The sequence below is a fragment of the Schistocerca cancellata genome, chromosome 8 (genome assembly GCF_023864275.1).
Source record: "Schistocerca cancellata isolate TAMUIC-IGC-003103 chromosome 8, iqSchCanc2.1, whole genome shotgun sequence".
In the NCBI taxonomy this organism is placed as follows: Eukaryota; Metazoa; Arthropoda; class Insecta; order Orthoptera; family Acrididae; genus Schistocerca; species Schistocerca cancellata.
In genome coordinates, this window is record NC_064633.1 from 17922797 (window position 1) to 17950010 (window position 27214).

At 40.3% G+C, this 27214-nt stretch overlaps 1 protein-coding gene across 1 annotated transcript in view; it reads left to right on the forward strand.

The window, feature by feature from the left end:
* The window catches only part of LOC126094980 (tubulin polyglutamylase ttll6), a 274712-nt gene that overhangs the window by 176209 nt on the left and 71289 nt on the right, over positions 1–27214 (forward strand). The window contains exon 10 of the mRNA XM_049909635.1: positions 19823–19830. Coding sequence (XP_049765592.1) covers positions 19823–19830 — 8 coding nt within the window. The remainder of the gene's footprint in view (positions 1–19822; positions 19831–27214) is intronic.

Below are 27214 nucleotides of genomic sequence, written 5' to 3' on the forward strand. Positions count from 1 at the left end.
TGAAGGGCTCAGTGGTGCCAATGGCCTTGCTGCAGTGTTAACACCAGTTCCCATCAGATCACTGAACATAAGCGCTGTTGGGCTGGGCTAGCACTTGGATGGGTGACCATCCGGTCTGCCGAATGCTGTTGGCAAGCGGGGTGCACTCAGCCCTTGTGAGGCAAACTGAGGAGCTACTTGATTGAGAAGTAGCTCCTCCAATGTAGAAACTGACATACGGCCAGGAGAGTGATGTGCTGACCGCATGCCTCTCCATACCCACATCCAGTTATGCCTGTGGGCTGAGAATGACATGGCGGCTGGTCGGTACAGTCAGGCATTCCAAGGCCTGTTCAAATGGAATTTAGTTTTAGTTCTTTTAGAAGGGCTCAGTGAGACCTTTGGTATATTTCAATAGAGAATGCTCGTCACTACAGATGTGACGGTCATGGATGGCTAGGCTGTCTGGAAGATACTCCCTGATATGGAATGGGTGTCAGCCGTCAAAGTTGAGGTATTGCTGGTGTTGTTGGTAGGTTTGATATCGATGGAGGTATTGATGTAGTCACATTTGAGGTCAAAGTCAACATCAAGCAACATCATTGAAAGTGGCTTGGTGGGTTGCGGAGGACCAGGTGAAGCAAATGGGGAAGGAGGTGTTAAAGTTCTAGAGGTATGTGGATAGAGTGTCCTTAACCTTGATCCAGATCACAAATATGTTATCAGTGAATCTGAACTAGGTGAGGGGTTTGGGATTATGGGATGTTAGAAAGGATTCCTCTGGATGGCCCATGAATAGTTTGGCTTAGGATGATGCCATATGTGTGCCTGTAGCTGTACCCCGGATTTGTTTGCAGGTGATGCTTTCAAAGGAGGAGGATAGTGTTCATGGCAACTAGGAAGGAGGTTGTAGGCTTGGAATCCACTGGGCATCCAGTGTTCAGTAGCAGTAAGGCCATGGGCGTTAGGAATGTTACTGCAAAGGGAGGTGGCATCCGTAGTGATGAGTAGGACACTATGTAGTAAAGGAACAGGAACTGTGGAGAGTCAGTGGAGGAAATGATGGGTGATTTTATATAGGAGGGTGAGTTGCAGGTAATAGGCTGAAGGTGTTGGTCTAAGAGAACAGAGATTCTCTCAGTGGGGTCCAGAAACTACCAGTATAGTGAACTGGCTCAGGCAGAGTTCAAGATTAGTCTTACGTTGAGTCTGACTGATAGGGATTGGTAATGAGAAAGTGTTTCCACTGTAGGACCAGGAGAAGGAGAGAAGGTCTTTAGCAAGTCCTGCATAATTAAATTTTGGAGTGAGGAAAAAAGTGAGACCTTAGGAAAGGGCAGATACATCTTTGGGGCAAAGACATTTGGAGAAAAGGTTCATGACAGTGTTTAGTGTTTATTTAGATTCTGGATTCTGTATAGTAGTGGGAGGGAGTTATTGAGGGTAGGGTAAATGTAGTAGGTCTGCGAGGCAGGGTTTGTCAAATATGAGGGGATATGGACGAGGTTTGGAGGCTGTTGTAGAAATGGTGGATAGTGGTAGCCCAATGTGAGGGTAGAAAGTGAACAGGGTGAAGAGTTTTGAGATGGTGTTGTGCATGCTGCTCTAATTCCTGGAGGGTAAGAGTTTCAATATGTGATATGGGATCCAGGAATTTGGGATTGCATAGCAGGAAAATTTTGCAGGTGGAGGGGAGGTATTGCAAAGAAGTTTGGGCCTGATTGACATAGTTTTGCAGGATATTTTGGTGAGGGCTAAAGACTGGGAGAATCAAACAGATGGAGGTCACTGGTGAAGGAGGGGTTGCAGCTAGAGATGTGTAATTTGATGGTGAGGCTCTTAGGGAGGATTCCATGAATCAAGGAAGAACACAGTAAAAGTATGTGGGACCGGCCTTTGGCTAGGGATAAGGAAACTTTTCTGTTTCACTTGTTGTCTCCCAAACTTCATTATGTGCTTTATTTATGAGCCACACTGTAACAATCATGTCGGCCACAGAAAACAGATGGCTGCAAGACGAAGCTGATTGTTGGTGCAACATCCCATTTGCCACATTACTCCTGCTAATAGCATTAATCCTAGACTTTCAAATTGATCACTCTTCTTTTATCACTCTCATGTATTTTCATGTGTTATTTCCATATCTTCCTGTCCCACATGAACTTTTACTTCATCCTATGAACCCCCTGCCCCCCAACTCCTTCTCCTCTCTTATTCCAGTTGCCACATACTAAGTTCACTCAATCTAGTCACATCTGTTGTCCCCCTTCTTGTCAATTTCATTTGCTTTTCATGTTTCACTGCTGGTCTTCTCCCCCCTCAAATTTCGTCTTGGTTTTCCATACTTCATCTGTTTTGCCCTTTTCGTGATTTTCCCCAAATATTTTGTTATATTTTAGTGATTTTTTTTGCACTTATTTCTACATTATTTATGTATTTCTGAATTTTTATCCTCCACCATCTATCCTTGCTCCTTCCATCTGATACAGAAAAGTTTCCCCATCCCTAGCCAGAATTCAGCCCACATACTTTTATTGCATTGTGGCTTGACTCATGAAATCCCCCCAAATGGCCTCACCATCAAATACTAATCGTTGGCTGCAGCCCCTCCTTCCTCAATGACCTCCATCTGTTCAGATTCCACCAGTGCTTAACCCTCACCATCATCCTGCAGAACCATGTCAATCAGACCTAAACTTCCTTGCATCCATAAAATCCTCCTGCTATGCAGCTACAAACTCCTGGATCCCACACCACACATTGAAACTCTTGGCCTCCAGGAATTACAGCAGCATGCCCAGTGTCACCTAAAAAAACTTTCCATCTGGTTCACTTTCTATTCCTATCTTGGACTACCACATCCACCATCTCTACAACAACCTCCAAACCTCCCACACATCCCCTCATAGCTGACAAACCCTGCCTTGCAGACCTACTACATTTACCCCACCTTCATACAGAATCTAGAATCCAAACAGAACTGAAACACAGTCATGAATCTTTCCTCCAAAAGTCTCCAGAGGTCTCACCTTCTGCCCCATATCCAAATTCAATCAAGCAAGACTTGTTAGAGACCATCTCTCTGTCTCCCGGTCCCTATAGCAGAAACACTATTTTGTCACCCATCCTACCAATCAGACTCAACAATGTGAACCCTGCCTGACTCAGTTCTCTCCTCCATCCAACCATGTTTCACCCCCACTGCCCCCAGAATTGCTTAAATCTGAACCTTGCCTCACCATCATTCCCCAAATCCCTCCACATGCTAACTAACTGTACACCTGCAGAAAGAACTGCAATCCACCACCTAAAAACTTATCCTAACCTTATAATCTTCTCTGCTGGCAAAGGTTCCACCACTGTTGTTTTGAACTGCAAGGGTTATGTGGCAGAAGGTTTCTGCCAGCTGTCAAATTCATACACCTACAAACCATGCCACAGTGACCCCATTTCAGAAGCAGGATCCCCAGTCTCTCCTCAGTTCCTTAGGCCCATCCCAGTACCTCTCCACGGAGTCTATCTTCCTCCTCACCCATAACCCTCCCCATATTCCTACTTTATACAGGCTTCCTAAAGCCCAGAGACCCAACCACCTAGGACACCCCATTGTGGCTGGTCACTGTGCCCCTACTGAGAGAATCTCTGCTCTCATAGAACAGCACCTTCAGCCTTTTACCCACAACCTACCCTCCTATATAAAAGACACCAACCATTTCCTCCACCAACTCTCTGCAGTTCCTATTCCTTTACCACATCGTGCCCTGCTCATCACTATTGATGCCACCTCCCTTTACACTAACATATCTAATGCTCATGGCCTTATTACTATTGGACACTACCTTTCTGAAGACCTGAAGGATTCCAAACCTACAACCTCCTTCCTAGTCACGATAACCAACTATATCCTCACCCACAATTACTTCTCATTTGAAGGTCTCATGTACATATCAATTCTAGGGTACATATATGGGCACCCACATGACACCATCTTATGCCAACCTATTCGTGGGCCATCTTGAGGAGTTTTATCTAACCATGCATAATCCCAAACCTACCACCTAGTTCAGATTTATTGATGACATCTTTGTGATCTGGATCAGGGGTGAGGACACCTTATCCACATTCCTCCAGAACCTCAGCGTCTTCTTCCCCATTTGCTTCACTTGATCCTGTTGAACCCAACAAGCTACCTTCCTTGACATTGACCTCCATGTCAAAGATGGCTACAACAGTGGCTCTGTCCATATCAAACCTACCGACCACCAGCAATCCCTCCACTTCAGCAGCTACCACCCAGTCCATACCAAGAAGCCTCTTCCATACAGCTTAGACACCCCTGGCTATCGCAACAGTAATGAATAGCAGCCCCTTTCGAAATATACCAAATGTTCCACTGAGCCCTTCACAGATCATAAATACCCTCCCAACCTTGTACAAAAACTGTTTTCCTGTGGTCTTATCCCTCCAGCCACCCACCCACCATCTCCCAGTCCCACCATCCAACCACAGAGGAGCATTCCCCTTGTGACTCAGTACCATCCAACACAGGAGCAACTGAATCATATTCTCTGTCAGTGTTTCAACTACCTCTTATAATGCCCTGAAATTAGGACTGTCATACCCACTATCCTTCCCACCACTCCCACAGTGGTATTCCACTTCCCACCAAACCTTCACAATATTCTCATCTGTCTCTACACAATACCTGCTTCCAATCTCTTGCCTTGTTTCTCATATCCCTGTAATAGACGCACGACCTTTCCTATACATCCTCCCACCATGTTGCCCCACATGACATTCTTCATTTCAGTGACTGGTTCACATCCCGTGCCATCCAGATCCTTCACACCAACACTAGCTTTTCTGAATAGCAGACGTGTGAACTCCCCCTATGATAGATCGTACATTGCCATAACCAGTTTGGCCTTAACCTTTCGTTAGACATTATTCTTTACCTAGCTATCCCCTTTCTTGTTCCCCACCAAGCACTAGACAGCTCTCTGTTCCATCAATACACCCACTGTCTTTTTGCACTACTGGCCATTAAAATTGCTACATGATGAAGATGACGTGCTACAGATGCAAAATTTAACTGACAGGAAGAAGAAGCTGTGATATGCAAATGATTAGCTTTTCAGAGCATTCACACAAGGTTGGTGCTGGTGGTGACACCTACAACGTGCTGACATGAGGAGAGTTTCCAACCGATTTCTCATACACAAACAGCAGTTGACTGGCGTTGCCTCGTGAAACATTGTTGTGATGTCTCGTGTAAGGAGGAGAAATGCGTACCGTCACATTTCCGACTTTGATAAAGGTCGGATTGTAGCCTATCGCGATTGCGGTTTATCGTATCGCGACATTGCTGCTAGCATTGGTCGAGATCCAATGACTGTTAGCAGAATATGATAATATGGAAAGCCGTGCTGGATCCCAATGGCCTCGTATCACTAGCAGTCAAGATGATAGGCATCTTATCCGCATGGCTGTAATGGATCGTGCAGCCACGTCTCAATCCCTGAGTCAACAGATGGGGACGTTTGCAATATAACAACCATCTGCATGAACAGTTCGACGACATTTGCAGCAGCTTGGAGACCATGGTTGCGGTTACCCTTGACACTGCATCACAGACAGTAGTGCCTGCGATGGTGTACTCAATGACGAACCTGAGTGCATGAATGGCAAAACGTCATTTTCTCGGATGAATCCAGGTTCTGTTTACAGCATCATGATTGTCGCATCTGTGTTTGGCAACAGCACAGTGAACGCACATTGGAAGCATGTATTCGTCATCGTCATACTGGTGTATCACCTGGCGTGATGGTATGGGGTGCCATTGGTTACACGTCTCGGTCACCTCTTGTTCACATTGACGGCACTTTGAACAGTGGACGTTACATTTCAAATGTGTTACGACCCGTGGCTCTACCCCTCATTCGTTCCCTGCGAAACACTACATCTCAGCAGGTTAATCCACGACCGCATGTTGCAGGTCCTGTACGGGCCTTTCTGGATACAGAAAATGTTTGACTGCTGCCCTGGCCAGCACATTCTCTACATTTTTCACCAATTGAAAACGTCTGATCAATGGTGGTCGAGCAACTGGCTAATCACAATACGCCAGTCACTACTCTTGATGAACTGTGGTATCGTGTTGAAGCTGCATGGGCAGCTGTACTTGTAAACGCCATCCAAGCTCTGTTTGACTCAATGCCCAGGCATATCAAGTCCATTATTACAGCCAGAGGTGGTTGTTCTGGGTACTGATTTCTCAGGATCTGTGCACCCAAATTGCATGAAAATGTAATCACATGTCAGTTCTAGTATAATATATTTGTCCAATGAATACCCGTTTATCATCTGCATTTCTTCTTGGTGTAGCAATTTTAAAGGCCAATAGTGTACTTCTCTCCTTCTCCACTGCTCTCCCCCCTCCTCTCCCTCCTTCTAACCTCCTGACTGCATCTAGCTGCCCTACCTCTTCCTGTATCCTCTCACAAGCAGAAATTTACCATCCCCCACTTGTACCCTGCTGTCCCTTCACGTCGTGTCTCCTCTTCTTTACCCCCACCACCCAGATTGCTTCTCCCATTGTATTGTGCTCCTCAGATCTGGTGTCAGGAGCCAGAGACTGTGGTCATGTGTTTTTAAATTGTGTTTGCTTGAGTGTGTGTGTATGTTATCTAATTCTGAAGAAGGGCTTTTGGACCGAAAGCTTCCTTGTTTGACACTCTTTTTGTTGTGTCTGTCTGTGAGTCAGCATCTCTGCTATATGGTGAGTAGTAACTATCCTTGTCATAATAAGTCATTATTCCATCCTGTATTTTTCATTGTTTAATTATATTTCTCGCTACTTTATCATCTACCTTGGTAGCTGAGTGGTCAGTGCAGTAGAATGCTATGCAAGGGGCCCAGGTTTGATTCCCGGCTGGTTCGGAGATTTTCTCTGCTCGAGGACTGGGTGTTCTGCTGTTTTCATCATCATGTCATCCTCATCGACATGCAAGTCACTGAAGTGACAACAAGTAAAAAGACTTGCTACAGGCGACCGGTCTACTTGACTGGAGGCCCTAGCCACATGACATTTCATTTACTTCTTTATTATCATCATCGTCATTATTCTGCTACCAGGTGCCACAGACGTTTACTGATTTTCAGAGGAGATGGACTTATATAACCATTAGAGGGCACCACAGCTATGTTGCACTGTTCTCACACAGCAAGTGTGTGAGAGCACCACTCTCTGGCCAAGTGAGTACAGTGGCCAAGACCATACCACATGACTGGTATATAGGCAGCCCCCAAGCCCACAACCAGTCAGTTCAGTGCTCTCATTTGATACTTTTTGATATATTTTCACTGTAATAGGACTGTTTGACAACTGTCTTGCTTTGCACCGGGATATTCTCTCTGGCTGCATTTCAGATTTGTCTCTGTACTGCTCTGAGTCTTTGTTTTAATTGTTGTGTTGACAGCTTTGTGTAGTGCCTTGTTGTCATCTATGTTGTTTCTTCACGTTGGTCTCTTGTCTTGTTTTGCAGTCTGTCAGTTGCATTTTGTTCCCCTGCTGTTAGTTTGGGTTACTCTTCCATAGGTGGCTCTACTGCCTGGTGGGTTGCTCCATTTCTCCATTCTTCTGGAACTTCAATGTTGTAATCTTACCCTCCCACACATTACTATTAAAATTTCTCTGTTTCTAAAAGTTTCGAAAGCTTTGAGAGGTGTAAGATATACAAAAGAAGCACTTTTTACTTATCTTCATTTTCTCTTGTTGTTGGCTGCAGTTCTCGCATCTAGGAGGACATTCTTGAGGCTATAATTTTTTTAGAACGTTGTGGGTTCCAGAAGAGTAAATAATTGATGAAGTACTATCTGTTGTTATGATTTTCTTATATTTTATCCCATTCTTTTATATCACACTGACTTAACAATCTTCACTTCCAAACGCAAATTACATTGTTATTGACACAACCAAATAAATACTTGTTTCCATCAGAGGCATGTCCATTTCTACTTGCATTCTGCTTACTAACAATATTCCAAAGAGTTTACAAAGCAAAAAGAGTTTACAAACTTTCCTGACAAAAGAAGAATCTTTACTAATTTATATCATTATTTTATAAATGAGTTCAGAAATAAATTTAATAATTAGCATTAGATTGCGTAAATAATATTATGAATTTAATTTCTTTTTATACATTTTTGTCTGAAATATAATACATCGTATACAAAATCAAATGAAATTCTTTTAGTAAAACAGCTGAGAATGTTCACATATGCATGATTTAAAATACCTTCTGATATCACCTATTTCTATAAAAAAAAAAAAAAAAAAAAAAGAGTTATGAATGTAATACACGGAAACATTCCACATGGGAAAAAAATATCTAAAAACAAAGATGATGTAACTTACCAAACGAAAGCGCTGGCATGTCGATAGACACACAAACAAACACAAACATACACACAAAATTCAACCTTTCGCAACCAACAGTTGCTTCATCAGGAAAGAGGGAAGGAGAGAAAAAGACGAAAGGATGTGGGTTTTAAGGGAGAGGGTAAGGAGTCATTCCAATCCCGGGAGTGGAAAGACTTACCTTAGGGGGAAAAAAGGACAGGTATACACTTGCATGCACACACATATCCATCTGCACATACACAGACACAAGCAGACGTTTGTAAAGGTAAAGAGTTTGGGCAGAGATGTCAGTCGAGGCGGAAGTACAGAGGCAAAGATGTTGTTGAATGACAGGTGAGGTATGAATGGCGGCAACTTGAAATTAGCAGAGGTTGAGTCCTGTTTTGTGGGGGCTTGGTAACCAGCTACAATGGGGCGGCCGGGATGATTGGGTTTGTGAATTTTAGGAAGTAGGTAGAAGGTAGGGGTGCGGGGTGTCGGTGGGGTCAGGAGGTTGATGGAGTCAGGTGAAAGGTTTTGTAGGGGGTCTAAGGTTCTGAGGATTCCTTGAAGCGCCGCCTGGACATCAGGAATGGGCTTGCCTTGACAAACTTTTTATGTAGTGTTGTCAGAAAGCTGACGCAGTCCCTCAGCCACATACTCCCGACGATCAAGTACCATGGTCGTGGAACTCTTGTCCGCTGGAAGAATGACGATAGATCGGTCAGGCTTCAGATCACGGATAGCCTGGGCTTCACCGCAGTGGTGATGTTGGGAGTAGGAATAAGGTTTTTTAAGAAGGATTTTTTACCCACCAGGCCTCAACCTCCGCTAATTTCAAGTTGCCACCGCTCATACCTCACCTGTCATTCAACAACATCTTTGCCTCTGTACTTCCGCCTCGACTGACATCTCTGCCCAAACTCTTTGCCTTTACAAATGTCTGCTTGTGTCTGTGTAAGTGCGGATGGATATGTGCGTGTGTGTGTGTGTGCAAGTGTATACCTGTCCTTTTTTCCCCCTAAGGTAAGTCTTAATGCTCCCGGGATTGGAATGACTCCTTACCCTCTCCCTTAAAACCCAAATCCTTTCGTCTTTCCCTCTCCTTCCCTCTTTCCTGATGAAGCAACTGTTGGTTGCGAAAGCTTGAGTTTTGTGTGTATGTTTGTGTTTGTTTGTGTGTCTATCAAGATGCCAGCACTTTCGTTTGGTAAGTTACATCATCTTTGTTTTTAGATATAAAAAAAGAGTTATGTTTGAAAAGGGTGTCCCATTACAATGTGCACACAGATATCTGGATACTCATGAATATAGCAATCATCACAGCATTAATATTTATCATTGCAATAAACTTTGACAATAGCACATAAATATCCATAAGTTTATTCTCAATACATAATCATTACTTCAAACCCTACCTCTTACTCACTTCACAAAAACCATGTTGAATAAATCATAAAGAAAATCTCAACTTTCCATAAATTTCAAAATTAAAATCCATCACCATTTTTTCATCAATTCTCGTGACAAGATAACATTTTCTTACTTTTCATTGACAAGTTTATATAGATCCTGTTAAATGTTTTCCAACTTCATCATCCTGTGTACAAGAAGTAAATGTATGTTTTCACGTTTTCAGCTTTTTCTTCTAATATGTGAAATAGTCTGTTCTACAGACACTGCCAACTACATTACAGTGCTCAGGAAAAAAACTAAAAGAGGCTTTATGCGTGTGAGGGAGGGTTAGAATCTTTTAATTAAAGAGCATTAGGGAAGCATAGTACAATGAAAGCAAATTAAAGCATGATGTCACAAACAGTACTTAAGGTTTCTGTTCAAGAATGACTTACAGTTTTTATGAATCGACTGTCAGTTAACTACAGTACATCACATCATAAAAATTGTTTAATAATGGTTAAACTATTTCACATCTCTCCACTGATATGAAGGCCCAATACCTTTACTTAATTTTTCATTACAGTTAACATTTTTATGTGTCAGCACTTTCTCGTAGATTAATATCAGACGGTATTTGATTATAGATAGGAACAACAACTTTTCATTAATACTAATCATAATTTATTCCTAATCCCACTTACTTGTAATCTGACAGGATTCTGGGTAAAAACAATATGAATATATTGAATAGTTTTAGTTTTATGTTCCTCTAACCTCTCCTCTTGAAATGAACTTCCACTGTTAGAGACAATAATACACATTTATTACGAGTTGGATTACAGAGATCTGTATTGAGTGTAGATTTCATTGATGCTAAAATGCTCTGCAGATATTTTACAAAGGTATTGATAAGTCATTCACTGAATTCACAGTTCTTGACATTGGGTCCTCCAAGTCTCTCCTTAAGCAGTCTGTATGGTTGCTGTGACATGAAAGTGACCTCCAATGCCTGTCCAAGAAGTATCTCAAACAAAGAATGCAACTCAAAACCAATATTGCCAGAGGAAGTTGATGATAAGCTTCTGACAGGTCAAGTTTAGAAAAATACTGGCCTCCAGCAAGCTTAGTGAACAATTCTTCAGGTCGAAGCATAGGTTAAGTGTCGATAAGGCATTGAGCATTTACAGTGGCTTTGAAATCGCCACAGAGACAAATATCACCATTTGGCTTAGCAACGACAATGACAGGAGAGGACCACTCACTGGAAGTGACAGGAAGCAAGACCCCTGAAGCAGTGAGACGATCCAACTCCCATTTGACCTGATCACGAAGGGCCACAGGAATGGGACGAGCCCGAAAAAACTTAGGCCGAGCAGTGTGTTTGAGCGTGATATGAGCTTCAAAGTCGTTTGCACGGCCTAACCCAGGAGAAAAAAAGGGACGAAAATGTCGTCAACAAGGAATCCAATTGAGCATAAGGAATAGCATCAGAGACGATATTGACAGTGTCATCCATGGAGGACCCAAAAACGCAAAAGGCATCGAAACCAAAATGATTCTCTGTGTTACTATGGTTGACCACAAATATAGGAACACTACGAACGACAGATTTGTAAGACACCTTTGCGTCACATTGTCCCAAGAGAGAAATCTTCTGCTTATTGTAAGTCCATAATTGCCTAGTGACAGGTGACGGGATTGGAGAACCTAACTGAAGATACGCATGAGAATTGATGATAGTGGCAGCGAACATCTCGACCAAGTATTTTGACAGTGAGGAATAACTTCCCTGAAAGGGAAGAAGTGCAATTGACAGACAACACAGAATCAGAATCAGTGACATGTTCATGAACATCATGTATACGGCCCAACGTTGTGGACAATCTTCCCGTGAATGTTTCATAGAACACCGCGGACATGAAGGAAGTTGCTATGGGTTTTGCTGCAGTTTCTTAGAGGTTTGTTTACGGTTAGGCTGAGGCTGTGCTTGGGAGCATACTGCAGCCACGTCGGCCGGCGGGGACACGCCACACGCTTCGTCAAAATCGCACAGAGGTTTTATTTCCCTGATGCCACCCCGTGCCTCTATTTGTTCTCCAGCGGCGTGAGAAATTTCAAAAGACTGAGCGATAAATAGGACTTCATCTAGAGTCGGATTTGGCAACTGAAGGGCACGTTGCCTAACTTCTTTGTTGGGTGCCGACCGGATAATAGCATCCCGTACCATGGAATCGGTGTAGGATTCTTTGTGAACTTCAGTAACAAATTGACACTTTTTACTGAGGCCATGAAGTTCAGCAGCCCAAGTGGGATAGGATTGATTCGGTTGTTTTTGACAACAATAAAAGGCAACACGAGAGGCTACCACATGCATTTGCTTTTGAAAATAGACGGATAGAAGTGAGCACATTTGAGCGAAGGACAAAGACGCAGGATCTTTCAAAGGAGCCATTTGTGACAACAGCCGATACATTTGAGGTGAAATCAATGAAAGGAACAGAGACTTACATGATTGTTCATTTGTGACATGAAATGCCAAGAAGTGCTGTCAAAGACGTTTTTCGTAATCAGACCAGTCTTCCGCTGTCTCGTCGTAAGGAGGAAAAGTAGGTAGAGATAATGACGAGAGACGCCCCGCATTTGGTGCCATGATGAAATCACGAATTGCATTTGTGAGAAGCGTTTGCTGTTCTATGAGACCTTGTAATAGTTGCTCTAAAGTAGCCATGGAAACATTTGGGTCAACAATGGAAAAGAAAAATCACTACCTCGTCGCCAATTGTAATAACTTCAAGTTGAACAAATATATTTCAAGGAAGACGCAATACATGAAAGTCACAGATCAAGTAAACAAAGTAAGACGTGTGTACACTTTAACAGTCAAATCGTAACTGGGTCCAAGCCTAGCGGCCGCTGGCTGGCAGGCTGCTTAGGTGGCGCTGCTGCTGCATGGCTGGCAGACAGCGCCGCATGTAGAGGACATGCATAACTGCGTGGCGGCACTTTGAAAGATCGGCAAGTCACAGCACCATCATTCACTGTTTTCAAGTTTACTTTTCTGACTTACTAGATTTTCCAAGAATTCTGTAAGTTTACTGCTTCTTGTGTTTATTTCAGCTAATTGTGCACTGCAGATTGTAAAGTTATGTATTAACTATTGAAGGTCTTCTGTAGTCTGTTCTTTATTTTCAATAACTTTTTAAACTGCTCTTTACTTTCAACAATGAATTGTGGGAAAGATGTTATAAATAATTGAGCGAATATTGCAAACATATTTTCTGTGTCCAAATTAATCTGTCCTCTTAGACTCACTTTTAGACTCACTCCACTAATTAAAAAAATGGTTGTAATTATCTGCCTGTTACCCTGTTCATTGTTGTAGCCATCAATGTTAAGTCTTTAGTCCATTATTGTTTTTACAATTCTTTCAGTGTACAAAAATTTCTTCAAATATATTTTTCTGTTATTATTCCTGCAACATGTTCATTTAATTGGTACATATTCTCATTTATTTAATCTCATCTGAGCCCCCATATTCTAACCTTATTTTCACTGGACTGAATAATGGAATTTATAATGTTTAGCACATCTCAGTAACTGCTACCATATTGTGGTTTGCATTCACTTGTCTCAATACATCGAGAAGAAATAAAATATATAGAAGTACTGTATATTTTTATTTAATAAAATTGCAGCAAAATAGCCATATACAGTTAGTTTGGTTAACATTTTACATTTACATTTTACATTTTTCCAGATTCATTTATCAATTTCACTCTTTTACTGCACAGTTCTATGTGATATCATTCACAGGCGTCATTACACAGTTCATATACACATGTTGTGGTTGGGTCGTGATAAGTTTTGTTTTTGCAGATCAGATGATGAAAGCCGTGAATAGAAAGCCTAGTTACGACATGTCGCTGTTCGAAGTTTGGTGCTGTCCATAAGCGGTTCATCATTGCTTCGGTGCCATAGAACTCCGGCCATATTTTTTCTCGTTTGTCCTCCATGATCTTCAGTTGCTTTCTGGAAGCCCTGGTGTGTGGCATCATATATCGAAGTCTGATGTCTTCAATTAGGAATGTCTCTCTCGCTAGCAGGTCATCTACATCTACATTTATACTCCGCAAGCCACTCAATGGTGTGTGGCGGAGGGCACTTTACGTGCCACTGTCATTATCTCCATTTCCTGTTCCAGTCGCGTATGGTTCGCGGGAAGAACGACTGTCTGAAAGCCTCTGTGCGCGCTCTAATCTCTCTAATTTTACATTCGTGATCTCCTCGGGAGGTATAAGTAGGGGGAAGCAATATATTCGATACCTCATCCAGAAACGCACCCTCTCGAAACCTGGCGAGCAAGCTACACCGCGATGCAGAGCGCCTCTCTTGCAGAGTCTGCCACTTGAGTTTGCTAAACATCTCCGTAACGCTATCACGGTTACCAAATAACCCTGTGACGAAACGCGCCGCTCTTCTTTGGATCTTCTCTATCTCCTCCGTCAACCCGATCTGGTACGGATCCCACACTGATGAGCAATACTCCAGTATAGGTCGAACGAGTGTTTTGTAAGCCACCTCCTTTGTTGATGGACTACATTTTCTAAGGACTCTCCCAATGAATCTCAACCTGGTACCCGCCTTACCAACAATTAATTTTATATGATCATTCCACTTCAAATCGTTCCGCACGCATACTCCCAGATATTTTACAGAAGTAACTGCTACCAGTGTTTGTTCCGCTATCATATAATCATACAATAAAGGATCCTTCTTTCTATGTATTCGCAATACATTACATTTGTCTATGTTAAGGATCAGTTGCCACTCCCTGCACCAAGTGCCTATCCGCTGCAGATCTTCCTGCATTTCGCTACAATTTTCTAATGCTGCAACTTCTCTGTATACTACAGCATCATCCGCGAAAAGCCGCATGGAACTTCCGACACCATCTACTAGGTCATTTATATATATTGTGAAAAGCAATGGTCCCATAACACTCCCCTGTGGCACGCCAGAGGTTACTTTAAAGTCTGTAGACATCTCTCCGTTGATAACAACATGCTGTGTTCTGTTTGCTAAAAACTCTTCAATCCAGCCACACAGCTGGTCTGATATTCCGTAGGCTCTTACTTTGTTTATCGGGCGACAGTGCGGAACTGTATCGAACGCCTTCCGGAAGTCAAGAAAAATAGCATCTACCTGGGAGCCTGTATCTAATATTTTCTGGGTCACATGAACAAATAAAGCGAGTTGGGTATCACACGATCGCTGTTTCCGGAATCCATGTTGATTCCTACATAGTAGATTCTGAGTTTCCAAAAACGACATGATACTCGAGCAAAACACATGTTCTAAAATTCTACAACAGATCGACGTCAGAGATATAGGTCTATAGTTTTGCGCATCTGCTCGACGACCCTTCTTGAAGACTGGGACTACCTGTGCTCTTTTCCAATCATTTGGAACCTTCTGTTCCTCTAGATTTGCATTACACGGCTGTTAGAAGGGGGGCAAGTTCTACACGGCTGTTAGAAGGGGGGCAAGTTCTTTCGCGTACTCTGTGTAGAATCGAATTGGTATCCCGTCAGGTCCAGTGGACTTTCCTCTGTTGAGTGATTCCAGTTGCTTTTCTATTCCTTGGACACTTATTTCGATGTCAGCCATTTTTTCGTTGGTGCGAGGATTTAGAGAAGGAACTGCAGTGCGGTCTTCCTCTGTGAAACAGCTTTGGAAAAAGGTGTTTAGTATTTCAGCTTTACGCTTGTCATCCTCTGTTTCAATGCCATCATCATCCCGGAGTGTCTGGACATGATCTTTCGAGCCACTTACTGATTTAACGTAAGACCAGAACTTCCTAGGATTTTCTGTCAAGTCGGTACCTAGTATTTTACTTTCGAAATCACTGAACGCTTCACGCATAGCCCTCCTTACGCTAACTTTGACATCGTTTAGCTTCTGTTTGTCTGAGAGGTTTTGGCTGCGTTTAAACTTGGAGTGAAGCTCTCTTTGCTTTCGCAGTAGTTTCCTAACTCTGTTGTTGTACCACGGTGGGTTTTTCCCGTCCCTCACAGTTTTACTCGGCACGTACCTGTCTAAAACGCATTTTACGATTGCCTTGAACTTTTTCCATAAACACTCAACATTGTCAGTGTCGGAACAGAAATTTTCGTTTTGATCTGTTAGGTAGTCTGAAATCTGCCTTCTATTACTCTTGCTAAACAGATAAACCTTCCTCCCTTTTTTTATATTCCTATTAACTTCCATATTCAGGGATGCTGCAACGGCTTTATGATCACTGATTCCCTGTTCTGCACTTACAGAGTCGAAAAGTTCGGGTCTGTTTGTTATCAGTAGGTCCAAGATGTTATCTCCATGAGTCGGTTCTCTGTTTAATTGCTCGAGGTAATTTTCGGATAGTGCACTCAGTATAATGTCACTCGATGCTCTGTCCCTACCACCCGTCCTAAAGATCTGAGTGTCCCAGTCTATATCTGGTAAATTGAAATCTCCACCTAAGACCATAACATGCTGAGAAAATTTATGTGAAATGTATTCCAAATTTTCTCTCAGTTGTTCTGCCACTAATGCTGATGAGTCGGGGGGTCGGTAAAAGGAGCCAATTATTAACCTAGCTCGGTTGTTGAGTGTAACCTCCACCCATAATAATTCACAGGAACTATCCACTTCTACTTCACTACAGGATAAACTACTACTAACAGCGACGAACACTCCACCACCGGTTGCATGCAATCTGTCCTTTCTAAACACCGTCTGTGCCTTTGTAAAAATTTCGGCAGAATTTATCTCTGGCTTCAGCCAGCTTTCTGTACCTATAACGATTTCAGCTTCCGTGCTTTCTATCAGCGCTTGAAGTTCCGGTACTTTACCAACGCAGCTTCGACAGTTTACAATTACAATACCGATTGCTGCTTGGTCCCCGCATGTCCTGACTTTGCCCCGCACCCGTTGAGGCTGCTGCCCTTTCTGCACTTGCCCGAGGCCATCTAACCTAAAAAACCGCCCAGCCCACGCCACACAACCCCTGCTACCCGTGTACCCAGGTACACTAGTCTAGACCTTGTTGTCTTTGAGAGACCTAGTGCTCTTTTTAGATAGATTGATTTTACCTTTTATAGTGTTTCTAGAGTTTTTTCTGTCAGGTAGTCCCATATAACCTCCATCTCATAGGCCAGGATTGGCAAGATTTTTGTGTTGAATAATTTCATGGTTGTTTCTAGACTGAGTAGGCGGATGTTTTTGATGTCCTGTATAGCTATTATTGCTTGGGCTGCACGTTCTGTTGTATGTTTTGTGAAGCATTTGGCTGTTGGTTGCAATGTCACTCCTAGGTATTTAAAGTTAGATGAGATTTTTATTTTTTGTCCTCTGATGCTGATTTCCGCATTCTTGGGTGTTTTGCCTCCTTTTCTGAAAATTACCATTTCTGTCTTTGTTTTGTTTGTGTGTAGTTTGTATTCACTGCACCATCTGTCTATTTTCTCAATGATTCTCTGCAGCTTCTGTATATCTGTTGAACCTACGGTTATGTCGTCAGCGTATGCATATACATACACATCGTCTTCATTTTCTCCAATTCAGAGTACTTCTTCAGTGGCAAGAATGTACAGCAAAGGGCTCATTGGATCACCCTGTAAGACTCCGTTTGATTGCAGAATGGGGTTCGAAAAAGAGAGGTTATCTGATATTGTAATTAAGTTGTATTCGAGGATTGACTTGATTATTCTTGCCCATACGCTATCTTCTCCCATTGTGTTTTCCAGTTTTTGGACTATGAGATCTCTTTCCAATAGGCCAAAGGCTTTGGTAAAGTCTATGAACACTGTGTAGAACATTTGTTTCTTTTGTAGCGCATCATCGATGTTGTTTAGAAGAAGCCTGACTGACGTAAGTGTTGATCTTCCAGATCTGAAACCCATTTGTCGTTCTGGGAGATGACTGTCCACAGAGGCTTGGATTTTTTTGTGTTATTATCTTTGAAAACATCTTGAATTGAGTATTTTCCAGGGCTATGCCTCTGTACTTGTTTGGATCCATTGGGTCTCCTCTACCTTTGTAGAGAACTTTTATTGTCGAGTGTCTCCATTGTGTCGGAATTCTTCCAAGTTCCAGGCATTTGTTAAACAGTTTGGTTCATATGTGTTGGAGGGCCTCTTTTGCATCTTTTATATGTTAATTATATATATTATCAGGTATGGCTGCTTTCTTGTTCTTCAGTGCTTTTGTTACTTCCTTCATGTCTTCTTCATTTAGAGGTTCCCATATATTGTCTTTTTCCTTAGTTTGATGTTGTTTCTCTTTCTTTGGCGGTGTTTTGATTCCTCGTTTGTTCAGTATCTTACTGAAGTGGTCTTCCCATTCCTTCAGGTCTATATTTGGTGTATAAGCCATTTTTCTTGATCTTGCTGCTATGTATGGGTCTTTCTCTGCTTCGTCCGCTTCTCTTTTTGCCTCTCTTTCTAAGTATTCTTTTTTCTTCTCTTCTATTAGTTTTTTGTAGATTCTCCTCTCTTCTGCATACAGTTTGTATGTTTGCTCGTCATGCTGGTTTTTTAGTCTGTGGAGGGTTCTTAGAACAGTGTTCCTTTTGCTGTAGCATTCAGCATCAAACCATCTTTTGGCCGTCCTTGTTTTGGGGATTGTTTGTATCACTGAATTTTTTAGGAGGTCTTCTATTTGGTCTGTTGCTTTTTTAAGGTCTCCTTCCTCTATGAAAGTTTCTATTTGTGTTAATTGTTCTTGCTGGTTTGTTAATTTTTCTACATCAATTTTTCTTTGTGTGATTTGGTGGGTCTTTCTTGCTGGCAGTGACATGACGATATTTATTTTTATCTTCATTGGAATGTGCTTTCGTATAGGAGTAATGGAGTCATGCCATATTGATTGAATACTTCCTTCTATGTCTCCTCTTGTTAATGCGATATCAATGGTGCTTTTCCCATTGTGGCATATGTATGTAGGTATTTGTCTATCGTTATGTAGGGTGTTCACTGTTACAAATGTAGTACAGGTATCATAAAATGGATCAGTAGAGGCAGCTGAATCACCCTGTATAAATCCCTAGAATTGGTGCCATCATCAATTTAGTCAAAAATGTGCCAACAACAAGAACAAATAGTAATGGAAAATGAACAGAAAATGACTATAATAACATTTTTCACTGTATATTTAAAATGTTATTATAGTCATCTGCTGTTCATTTTCCATTACTATTTGTTCTTGTTGTTGGCACAGTTTTGTCTAAATTGATGATGGCATCAATTCTAGGGATTTATACAGGGTGATTCAGCTGCCTCTACTGATCCATTTTATGATACCTGTACTACATTTGTAACAGGGACAGTATCTGTACAGGTGACAACCACATAATCAATATAAGTTCCCTCTTAGAGCTTTGGGTGACAGTTATCAAATGGAACCACACTGCACAAAACACAAATGAGGCTTGGCCATGAGTTACATGGTAGTTTTGCAGCAAGATGTATCTTTTGCATAGTTATCAGTGTAATCCTACAGATTTTGAATGTCTCAGTAAGTTTATTATGTTTAGATTAGATTAGATTAGATTTACTTTCATTCCAATTGATCCGTAGTGAGGAGGTCCTCCAGGATGTGGAACATGTCAGAAAAACAACAATAAATGATAAATATTTACAACTAAAACAAATAAGCTAATGTACCATTCCACAGGTCCCAAGTGGAATGATCGTCATTTTTTAATGAACACTAAGAGTCATTTTACAAATACTAATGCACTGAATTTAAAATAAAAAAGTTTTTTATTTATTTATAAGGTAATAAACATGTAATACAACTACTGTAATACTTATTTACAATGAACACATTACTGCACTGAAATGGTGCAAAAGTTAGATTATACTTACACACACACACACACACACACACACACACACACACACACACACATTTTCAGTGAACACATTACTGCACTGAAATTGTGCGGAAGTTATGTTGTACTTATATACAAATCAGTTGGTTTTACTAAGAAATTCATCAATGGAGTAGAAGGAGTTGGCCACCGATAAATCCTTTAGGCTTCTCTTAAACTGAATTTCATTGGTTGTTAAGCTTTTTATGGCTGCTGGCAAGTTATTGAAAATGTGTGTTCCTGAATAATGCACACCTTTTTGTACAAGACTAAGTGACTTTAAATCCTTGTGAAGATTATTCTTATTTCTAGTATTGATTCCATGAATTGAGCTGTTGGTTTGAAAAAGTGATATATTTCTAATGACAAATTTCATTAAGGAATAAATATATTTGGAAGCTGTAGTTAGTATCCCTAGTTCACTAAACAGGCTTCTGCAGGATGTTCTTGAGTTCACCCCACATATAATTCTTACTGCGCGTTTTTGTGCCCGGAAAACTTTAGCTTGGCTTGATGAATTACCCCAAAAAATAATCCCATATGACATTATGGAATGAAAGTAAGCATAGTATGCCAGCTTTTTCATTTTTATATCCCCTATGTCTGATAAAATTCACATTGCAAACAGAGATTTGTTAAGACGCTTCAGCAGTTTTGTGGTGTGCTCCTCCCAGTTGAATTTATTATCAAGCTGTAATCCCAAGAATTTAAAACTGTCCACTTCTTCTATCTTCTTGTCATCGTATGTTAGACATATACTCTTGGGACACCCCTTACAAGTTCTGAACTGCATGTAGTGTGTTTTTTCAAAGTTTAGTGACAAAGAATTGGCTAGGAACCAGTGATTAATGTCCACAAATATTTTATTGGCTGATCTTTCTAAGACTACACTTGATTTGCTATTTATTGCAATGTTTGTATCATCAGCAAACAAAACAAACTTGGCATCTGGTAATGTTACTGATGAAAGGTCATTGATATACACAAGAAAAAGTAAGGGCCCCAAAATGTAACCTTGTGGGACCCCACATGTAATTAGTTCCCAGTTGGATGATGCCTGATAGCTTGATACATGTCTCTTTCCTAATAACACCCTTTGTTTCCTGCCAGAGATATAAGATTTGAACCATTTTGCAGCATTTCCTGTTACACTATAATATTCTAGTTTACTTAAAAGGATATTGTGATTTACACAGTCAAATGCCTTTGACAGATCACAAAATATACCAGCTGCCTGCAATTTTTTGTCTAATGAATTAAGTACATTTTCACTGTAAGTGTAGATAGCCTTCTCAATATCAGAACCTATTTTTTCTTTTTAATTGTTCATAAATGTTGTGTTATAAAGTGTTTCTCCATCAGAAACAACAAATCTAAGAGGAAATATCAAAATGGGAAGCATGGAAGTAACAACTTTTCAGCATATAATCCAGTGAAAAGATTAATATATCACTTGCCACATTAATGTACCAAAATAGTTTCATAAACAAAATATGTCCATTAAGATATATCCGTATACTTCATCAGTTATTCTGTGACTTTTTACAATGTGCTTCACACCTACGGATTGAACTGACCAACAACATCATTCCGTCATGTGGAGTGACATAAAACGACATTGTTAGAGGCAGCTGAATCATCCTGTGTATTATCTTCTCCACTTCAGTAGCTATATGGCCTCAACATACAGTAACATACTGTCCCCACACCCTCCACCCAACATTTCTACTCCCTCTGTCCTATCGTCTCTTCCCCGTTCTCATCTCCTACCCTGTTTATTTGCTGCCCTCTTACAACACATGCGCCTGTCTTTCCCCACTCCTCCTCTTCACTTCTTTTTTCCTCACCTCCCAGCCCCACAACCTCCTGATGCTGTGTGCCTGTTGGCTTTCTAGTATGTGCACACTCCACCAAAAAGCATTCATCCCCCCCCCCCCCAAAAAAAAATCCCACCCCACCTGCCCCCTATACACTACTATCCCTTCCCCTTCCTTGCCCCCTCCAGATGGCTGCTTGCAACTCACGTGGTAATTGAATTCTAGCCTGTGATGGTGGAGCTGGCAGTCAAGTGTGCATGAGATGTGCTTGCTTGTGTATATGAATTATGTCTGTTTCTCTTTTGCTGATGAAATCTTTGGCCGAATGCTTTATGCAGGTGTCTTCTGATTGTGCCTGTCTGCAACTTAACGTGTCTTCTATACAGTAAGTAGTAACATGTCTTTTCCTACACTGTTAATCTTTTCATTGTATTATGCACCAGAAAGTCATTACTTCCACGCTTCTGATTTTAATATCTCCTGTTAGTTTAATTGTTTCTGGCTGTGAAACGCACTTTACAAGACAGCATTTCTTAACCATTTAGCAAGAATTAAGTATTATTAATGGAATAAACTTATGGAGACATCGAAAACTTGTATGACTACACTGCTAATTATACAAAAAAGAATTGGATAAACTTAAGTATGGCAGAAGTATGATACATGCTTGTCCAAAAATACTGTGTAACTCATGGCCAATCCTCACTTGTATTTTTTACAATATGATTCTATTTTGGGAGGGAACTTATAGTGATTACATTCTGGTGCCTGTCTGGATACCATTCGTGATGGAGACTTAGTGTGGGTTGCACAAAATAGATTGGCAGATGCAGGCGAATGATCCTGTATACATCTACCTCCATCAATAAATACAATGTCACAGACTATGAATTCAACTTTCCACATTTCTACTAACAATTTTCTCTACTAATCACTGCAAAAAAAAAATGAATTACACAACACAACACACTACATGAACATGTTTGACTTAAGGATCATACAACTTCTGCCATGGCCTTACATTACCAAAGATATTACATAACTTTGTGAAAGTAATCATAATAGGAGGAGAGGTGATACTCCTACGTGGCGCGTCCCAGGTGGCGGATAGGGAAGTCCTCACCGGTTTACCGGCAGACTTGAGTGAAATAAAATAGCTCTCGCGGACAAAATACACCCTCTGTGGTTAACAACCGTAGTTGTAAATCGGAGATTGCTCAAACTAAGGTTGACAACCTTCGAAAGTTGAAAATGGAAAGGTCTTTAGAAAAAAAATTCCACCATCCTGCTCAAAAAGGCAGGAAGAGGCTACATTGGATTCGGTGGGTAGTCAACTAGAAGACAGCAATGAATTGGAGCGTTTGCAACCATCAAAATGCACACTAAAACACAAAAAGAAGATTAAACATGAGCAAATAAATTATATAGCAACACACAACATAAACTCGCTACTTCAGACCGGAAAACTCAAGGAGCTCACAGATGAACTAAATAAACAAAAAATTTTAATAACAAGGATCCAAGAAATGGGAAACACAACAGAGGACCCATTCAAATCACAAGGATACAGAATTTATATTGGGAACCCAGGACCGAGGGCAATGAAACAATGTCCCCAGTTTGGAACAGGGTTTTTAGTAAACGTAAAAATAATAGATTCAGTAATGGATTTCCAAGCAGTATCACGAAGAATTGCGACTCTAAGCTTTAAAACAATGAACAATACCTATATAATAATAAACGCTCATGCCCCAACAAATGAAAAAAAAAAAAATCTAACGAAAACAAAGGAAGAGGTAGATAAATTTTGGGACCTTCTAGAAAAAACTGTGAACAGGGTAAATAAAAAGAATGTAAAAATCTTATTGGGAGATTACAATACCCAGTTGGGAAAAGATAGGAAATATAAAGATATATTTGGAAAATGGAGTCCACATAAATTTATGAAACATCCAGACTAGAGGAAGGGGGAGTGACAGCTTGACCATGTCTGTATGGACAAAAATTTTCATAAGGAGATCCACAATGTTAAAGTACTGAGAGGAATAGACACAGGCTCAGACCATCATATAGTTAGAATTAAAATCAAATACACTCCATTAAAGAAGAGGACTGGAAAAACTAATAAAATAAAAAGGAGGTTTGACCCACATCAGCTAATTAAAAATAATAAATACCAACAAATAACACAAACCATCAAATGAACAGATGATCTAGAACAACTAGTGCCTAATCTTAAAAAAGAAGCAGAGAATCTAGCTCCCTTGAACCCATGAAGGAAACCTGCATGGTGGACATCAGAATGTGAAAAATTCCATGAAGATAAGACACCAAGCATGGTTAGAGTTTCAAACACATAAAACTGAAGAAAATGCCATCAACCTAAAAAATGAAAGAAAAAATTCACACAAAATATTAGAAGAATCAAGAGAGGATTCCATAAAGATATTATAAACTCTATAGAAGGTAATTATCATAAAAGCAACTCCAGGAACTACTATAAAATCTTTGGGAAACAACTACAACAATATGAGGCCCCTACACTAATACTGGAAGATGAAGATGGAAGAATGAGACACAGTAACAAGGAAAATGCAGAAATCATGAAAAAAGCATTTAACAAACTTCTGAATTGCAAGGAACCCAAAGAACCCTTACAAATCAACATAAACACCCCAATAAAAACCAAACCTAACAAACTATACCTTCCAACTTTCCAAGAAGTAGAAAAAATTCTTAAAGAACAAAAAAATTATAAGACATGTGGAGAAGATCAGGTTTTTGTTGAAATGTGGAAATATGCAAGTGACACAGTCAAGACCTCCTTACACATGACTCTAACAAAAATTTGGGTAACAGAACGATTCCCCGAACATTGGACCACAGCTATCATCCACCCATTACACAAAAATGGAGATAAGAGCAACCCAGACAACTACAGAGGAATCTCTCTCCTAGATTGCACATACAAAATGCTATCCAAGATCCTATATGAAAGAATCAAGGAGCAATTAGAACAGGAGTTAGGGGAATATCAGGGAGGTTTCAGACCATGGAGAAGCTGTGCAGAGCAGATAATTAATTTAAAATTGATTATGGCATACTACCAGAAACAGAACAAACCTCTGGCAATAACATTTGTAGATTTTAAGAAGGCATATGACTGTCTCCACAGACCTTCAGTATTAAAAATTTTAAGAAATCTAGGACTCCATCCAAAACTAATTAAAATAATACAACTCACTCTAACCAACACCAAATCAAAAGTGAAGTTTAGAGGAGAAATCTCGGAACCATTCCTCATAAAAACAAGCTTAATACAAGGTGACTGCCTATCACCATTACTGTTCAACTGTGCACTGGAATACATAATGAGAGAATGGTACAAGGACAATCCAAAGATGATAAGAATTGGAAGTGCAAAAGATGATATTAGCTTAAACTGCTTGGGATTCGCTGATGATCATGCTCTCCTAGCCAACACCGTTCAAGAAGCCAGGCAACAAGTGAAATCACTACAAGAAATAGTAGAGAAAGTAGGCCTTAGAATATCATTTGAAAAAACAGAGATTATGCTAACTGATCCACCACTTGCAAACAAAATTACAATAGGAGAACAGGAAATCAAAATTGTTGATAAATTTAAATATTTAGGCGAAATAATAATATACAATCTAAATGAGAAGCCATAATGGCAGAATAGAATAAAAAAAACTGAACTACACAAATTACATTACCAAAACTACATACAACAAAAAAAAGCCTATCTATAGATCAAAACAACTAATACAGCAGAAATTGACAGAATGCTAAAATAGAAAGAAGAATAATTAGGACATGTATAAATAAACAGTATAAAATAAATGGACATTGGAGAATAGCATCAAATGAAACAGTATATAAAAAAATAGAACCAGTCATGAGCACTATCAGGAAGAAATGCATCTCATTCTTTGGACATCTGGTGAGAACTCCAGAAAACAGAATTAGTAAAAACATAATACAAAAATTGTGGAATAGGAAGAGCGACATTAAACGGATCACAGAAATTAAGGAAGATATAAAAGAACTCCAAATACAGTAGATGACCTAAAGAACAAGACAGAGAAAATCAGAATACTGCAGGACACGCAAACCAGACTACAAATGAAAATCAATAAAAGGAGTGCAGGAAGAGTGGTCTCAGATGAAGGAAGAAAAAAAATATCTGAAAGAATGAAGAAATATTGGGCAGACAGAAGAGCAAAATACCTTTCATATAAGAATAGACTCTAATAATAATATTACCTAAATATCATATTAAGTTATTGTTGAGCCAAATTGTATCCCTGTGTGACAACTTGTTTATAACTTTGTATTTTTGACTACAGTGGTCCAATGAAGGCCAAAAAATAAATAATAAAAAAAAAAATTAGCAAAAGCAGTTCATTCATATTGTACATTGATTTCATGTTTTGTAAACTCACAATAACTGTTAATAAAAAATACTAATTACAAATGTGAATTTAATAACGAAAATGTCAAAATATAATTATAAAAAAACAAAAGATACACAGCAGTTTTGAATTAGTATCACATGAGTGTATACACAATTGAATATACATTTGGTATTAATAGCCATATCAATATTGCACAAATGTCATGAAGTTATAAATACAGATGTATAACATGTTGTTCGTGGAGTTTTATTGAACTGTGTTGTATACTAGTGCATTGTATCATGTCTTCAATAGAGAATGAGAGTGTAGCACTGATCAGTTTCAGTACAGCATGCATAAACTTAGTTCTACTTCTCTCAATGATTTTCTGTTCAATTAAGAATAAGAGTGTAGCACTGATCAGTTTCAGTACAGCATGCATAAAGTTACTTTCACTACTCTCAATAATTGTCTGTCTAGGGTAACATGCTGCATCGTCCCCACCAAGATATCCTGAATCAAGTTACAATTTTTGTTTGATATCCCATTTGATCATACTTTTGTTCATAAACAGTTGTATGGTGTTGAGTTCAATAAACACTGATCACCTTGATCCATGGCTTCCAGGACATCATGTGAAAAAACTGTGTGGTGGGTTTCGCATGTCCATTGTGTGCAGAATCCATGCTATGTAGCATGGAGTAGGTCATTCCATTCCAGATATTGAATTACATTTGAGCTCAGAATATGTTCCAGAATTCTACAACAGATGGACATTAATGAAATTGGATTGTAATTTTGTGTATCATTTGCTATCCTTCTTGTACATGAATGTGACCTGTGTATTCTTCAAATCACTGGGCTCAGTATTTTGTTTGCAACACTTTTGGTATGTCGTAGATAAAATAGGAGCTAATCCAGCTGCAAATAGTGTGAGGTAATATGGAATAGTTATAGGTAAACAACTAGGGTTCTCTCAGATGCAAATTTACTCACATTTAGCTTCTACACAGATACAAGTCCAGAGGCTAACTGCCGTTAGCGTCCAACATCCTGCCCAAAGCCCTCTCCTCAAAGATAGCACACTTATGCACAGAACAAATATCGATATTTATGGCGCTCTATGCCACATAGCCCCCCCCCCCCTCCCCCGCACAGTATGGAGTACGTCCCTGTGAATGGAGGAGGGGGGGGTGATAAGTTAGGAAGGTAACGCACAGTTCTTCTGCATCAGGCGATCAGGCGGAAGCGGTTGACTGGTAGGAGACAGGGGGTGAAACCTGGTACATCG